The sequence below is a fragment of the Silurus meridionalis genome, chromosome 22 (genome assembly GCF_014805685.1).
Source record: "Silurus meridionalis isolate SWU-2019-XX chromosome 22, ASM1480568v1, whole genome shotgun sequence".
Taxonomy (NCBI): domain Eukaryota; kingdom Metazoa; phylum Chordata; class Actinopteri; order Siluriformes; family Siluridae; genus Silurus; species Silurus meridionalis.
In genome coordinates this window covers 600,001-605,000 of record NC_060905.1, presented here as the reverse complement: position 1 = coordinate 605,000, position 5,000 = coordinate 600,001, and the positions used below count along the sequence as shown (strand labels likewise).

The 5,000-nt window shown below is 43.7% G+C and overlaps 1 protein-coding gene across 1 annotated transcript in view; it reads left to right on the top strand.

Moving 5' to 3' along the window:
• LOC124375713 (nucleoside diphosphate kinase A1) overlaps nt 1–2,046 on the top strand; it is a 2,302-nt gene extending 256 nt beyond the window's left edge. The window contains exons 2-5 of the mRNA XM_046834273.1: nt 876–1,008; nt 1,355–1,456; nt 1,543–1,655; nt 1,808–2,046. Of these exons, the coding sequence (XP_046690229.1) occupies nt 880–1,008; nt 1,355–1,456; nt 1,543–1,655; nt 1,808–1,925 (462 nt within the window). The 5' untranslated portion in view covers nt 876–879 and the 3' untranslated portion in view covers nt 1,926–2,046. The remainder of the gene's footprint in view (nt 1–875; nt 1,009–1,354; nt 1,457–1,542; nt 1,656–1,807) is intronic.
• The last annotated feature ends 2,954 nt before the right edge of the window (nt 2,047–5,000 follow it).

Here is a 5,000-nt window from a genome sequence, read left to right as displayed (position 1 = left end):
CGCTTTCATGTTCTCATGTTTAGCCCACATGTAGGCGCTAATTACCGGAAGCTAACTCATTTACAGATCAGTGCTCGTTAATATTATTAACTTTATTTCTAGTTGTAAGAGATTTGTTTTTACTGATGCGTTGTTCTGCGACTGTGCTGTAGCTCAGATGTAACAGCTGGTAAAGCTAAGCTAACACTCGCACGCGCTGCGGAATGCCGGGGTCAGGAAATCTCGCGAGAAGTCACGAGAACCTCAAAATGGCGGATCTGAAACGTGTAGCGTGGTTCCGCGGTATTGTTTCGTGTGTGTGTGTGTGTGTGTGTGTGTGTGTGTGTGTGTGTGTGTGTGTGTGTGTGAGAGACTGAATGAGCACTGCTCTTTCAGTTCTCTAATTAAAGCAGGAAGTGCAGAAAGTGCTGGTGTTCTCCTACATCAGCAGTAAAGACTCTGCTGAGCTCCCAGTGCTATCTTTATCCTTCATATATATATATATATATATATATATATATATATATATATATATATATATATATATATATATATATATATATATAGAGCCTGTGCGCGCGCGCGCGGATTAAAGCTGGCAGCTCCAGCCTACACACAGTAGTGTGAGGAGTCAGGTGGAGCTGCTGATCATCTACAGTCCTGATACACACTACAGTGGAAATTCATCTTGATGCTGATTATATAAAGGGAAAGTCATGATTTAGTTAATCTTTATTTCTGTGTGTGTGTGTGTGTGTGTGTGTACTGTGTGGAGTGTAAATGGTTGTAGAGCAACGTTTTGTTTATTTACATGTAAAATAGACTTGTAGAATGAAGCTAAAGTTGACATGGTTGGTTTAATGTTGATTACATGTTTGGATATTAAACGTGTTTAGGGTCATGGCTGCCAAGACGGAACGCACCTTCATCGCCATTAAACCTGATGGAGTTCAGAGAGGACTCATCGGTGACATCATCAAACGCTTTGAGCAGAAAGGCTTCCTCCTCGTCGCACTCAAGTTCCAGCAGGTCAGTGTGGGGGTTTGTGTGGGTCTGTCTGTCTGGGGGTCTGGGTTCTAGATTCCCACCTGCCTCTGAGGCTACACTCCCTCAGACTCCGCCCCCTCCTTACTCCAGCCCTCAGACCCCTCCCCCTCCTTACTCCAGCCCACTGTCTCAGTGAGTGGTCTGGCATTAACGGGGAAACATCAAGTGCTCCACCACACACACGTTCACTGTGTATGGTCAGTGTGGGAGCAGTGGTGGAGTGAACACGCTAACTCTCTATCAGTGTGCTGACAGTAGTGCATGTAACTGCATGTTCTAGTCATAGCATCATCTCTCTCTCTCTCTCTCGTGTGTGTGTGGGGCGCAGGCATCTGAGGATCTGTTGAAGCAGCACTACATTGACCTGAAGGACCGCCCCTTCTACCCAGGCTTGGTGAAGTACATGAGCTCTGGACCTGTGGTCGCCATGGTGAGGAAGTTCACCTGCATCATCGGCACGGTGTTGATTAGCCCAGGGTGATGCTAACAGTGTGTGTGTGTGTGTGTGTGTGACAGGTGTGGGAGGGTCTGAACGTGGTAAAGACTGGTCGTGTGATGCTGGGAGAGACAAACCCAGCAGACTCCAAACCCGGAACCATCCGAGGAGACTTCTGTATTGAAGTGGGCAGGTGAGTTAACGAGCTTGTTACTGCAGGTGTGCTGAGCTCACCTCGCACTTCCTCTCCCACTGTTACCCACAATGCTTTGCATATGAGGGAGGAGGTATAAATGAAGTGTGTAGAAGTTGATCAAAGCAAAGCTGATTTAATTGTGTGTGTAGGAACATCATCCACGGCAGTGACTCAGTAGAGAGTGCTAACAAAGAGATCGCTCTGTGGTTTAAACCCGAGGAGCTGGTCTCCTTCAAGAGCTGTGCTTCCAACTGGATCTACGAGTGAACCTGACCTGGACCATACCATCTGTCTTGACTTGGTTCAGTCTGAACCCCCTTCTCTTTTACACGTGTCCTTTACAATGTATTACAACTGGAGCACTTTAATAAAGACTTCGGAAACCAGATTCTCCTGTGTTCTCTCTCTCTCACACACACACACACACACACACACACACACACACACACACCCCTGAAAGGCTCTCATTTCTGTACTGCGTAATAAAGGATTCTTCTACTTGTGTCATTTCCACCGCACGTGTTCTTGCGTGCCGGCTCTTTAAAATGTAGTGTCTTAAAATGCGTTGTTTTTGAAAGCCATGTATTAAAACATCCACTTTGAGGGGGTTCAAAAAGCTGATATTAGTGTGGACAGAAGCCCCAAACAGAATGTAGTAGTGTGGACCTGAGGTGAGTGTGAAGACAACCTTTACATTAAAACCTCAAACTGTGTAAGATCTCAGGAGTTAAGTTCCAGTCAGAAGTTTCTCCTGATGTGTGTTTTGATCAGTTATGTTTTAAACCACAAAGAACAAACGTGAGTTCCTTGTTCTTCACTCTCCCACACTGAGAACCGAGAGCCTGGAGCCCTGCTCTCGTGTCTGCAGCAGCTCAGATTCAACACCCTTTCCATCAGCTTGGGGTTTTGTTTGTAGATCCTCAGAGCACTTTAAGGTGAACATGGCATCCTGCAACACTGGTAGGGTTCAGGAGAAATCTCCAGCACTGGTCCTCCTGCTCCCATTGTACAAGTTCAACACGGGACACTGAGAAACCCAGTGATCGAAATGAAACCTTTTCCCTGGTGAGTCTCCATAACTAACTCCATGTTCAGATGGAGCATGTCTGAGAGCAACACACTCGATCTTCTCAGGGTGATTACCGTCACACTCCTGTTTGCAGATCTCTTTACGCTGAAGTCTGCAGGCTCAGGTCTCAGGGTGGAGTGTGACGGAAAGTGAAACCTGTACTGCTGCTTAGGTTTTGGTCTCCAAAACCAGTGACATGAATTTGTGTAAAATCTGAGACCAGCACTTTTTTCACCCTGGAAAAACAAACACACACTCTAAACCTTTACACTTTTATTGGTGAAAATGTTCACTTTATTTGACTTTTTTTTTTTTTTTTTACTCTTTAGGTTTGTGATTTTGAGACATAAGCAGCTTCGTTCCACATTTACTCTCCTTTCACTGTTACAATACCTTCTGGGAAGATGTTCTCAGATGTTGGAATGTCCTTGTGGAGATCCATTCAGCTACAGGTGTGTTAGTAAAGTTAGTAGGTGAGAAAGTGAGGAGGTCTGAGGTGCAGTCAGTGTTCACATTCATCCCAAAGGTGTTTAATAGTTTTGGAGCTCTACAGCATGAGATCTTCCACTCCAACCTATGGAATGCAGATCTTCATGAAGCTGGCTTTGTGCACAGGAACATTACACACCTGTACTTGGAATACAGAACTCAACAACCCTTCACTTTCCTTCTATAATTAAAGGTGTGTGTGTGTAAACTGATATTTTATTATTATTAATTATTTAAGATGTAATCAGTTTTAACCTGTTAATACACACTGAGGCACATAATCATCATTTTCACAATCTTCATCATCATCATCAGAGAAAGAGAAGATGTGGCTGAAAAGATGATAAATGAAGAAATGGGAGAATAGAGTGCGTGTCACCCTCTGGTGGAGGTCTGAGGTGTGACCATTTCCTCCTGATACACTTCCTGAGATACGATAAACACAAGATCTGAAGTAAAAGTTATGAGCAGTGTGTGTTAGTGATACAGAGATGATCCAGGATGTACAGACTGCTGTCGAATGTGGAGTTCAGTAGGGTGATGGGGTGATGGAAAAGTTGGTTCTGAACCTGATGTTTTTTTGTGTGTATGTTCCTGTATCTCCTTCTGGACGGAGGGAGCTTGGACCAGTGAATGGGATGTGAAGTCCCTGATGATGTTCTGAGCTCTTCACTGGCGTTTGCTGTGGTGACGGCGCTCAATGGCAGGTGGTCTGGTGCCGGTGATGGTGCCAAACCACACCATGATGGAGATGTTCAGGATGCTGTCGATGATGAGGAGGTCAAAACTCATTAAAATCCCCAGGGACAGATAAGACTGTTTCCTCGAGAAGTGCAGATGCTGTTGCACCTTCCTGAGCAGTTACATGCTGTAAATTGAGAATACTTTAAAAAATAAAAGCGTCATCACTGAACACTTTATAAACTCAACACTAATGGAACTGTAATGATGGACATTCGGTGTTGAGGATGAAGTTCTGTTTAGATCCTAGAGGAACAACTAAACTTACTTAACATTAAACTTCTCCATTCCAACTGTAGAAACTCTTTATTTCTGTGAAGCTGCTTTGAGAAAATGTCCACTGTTAAAAACTCTACGCAAATAAAACTGAAGTGAACTGAATTGAGATCTCAGTAGTGAGAGATGGAGATCAGAAGGTTGAAGTTCACTCACTGAAGCCCCATAAATACACTTTCAAATCAAAATATTTCAACAGTGTAGTTTCTGACGATGTCTGTTGTGAAAAGCGCTAAAGAAATAAACTTGACTATTCAATTACAGTAACACTGACCACATTCTTTAGTGTGTGTGTGTGTGGGGGAATTAGTTGTGGTGTGTGTGTGTGTGTGTGTGGGGGGTAGTTGTGGTGTGTGTGTGTGTGTGTGTGTGTGTGTGTGTGTGTGTGTGTGTGTGTTTGTAAGTGTTGCAGTGTCAGTGTTTTTATTTCCATTGTATAAGTGAAATCGTCTTCCCTCACCCTCACTCACTCTCACTGCAGTCAGAAACACAGACGGTAAATAACGCTTTTGTGTGTGTGTGTGTGTGTGTGTGTGTGTGTGTGTGTGTGTGTGTGTTTTAACACTGTTTTAGATTGTAATTGTGATTGTAAATAGATGGTGATTGTGTTTTTGTCTCGCACTGCTGTGGGTTTTACTGCAACGCTTATAGACTTAAACTCAAAATCATCCTCAACTAATCCCATTTAACATCTCTGAGTGTGTAGAAGTGAAATGTTGTGGATGGAGTGGATGGATAAATAGACTGAATGGATGGTGGATAAATGG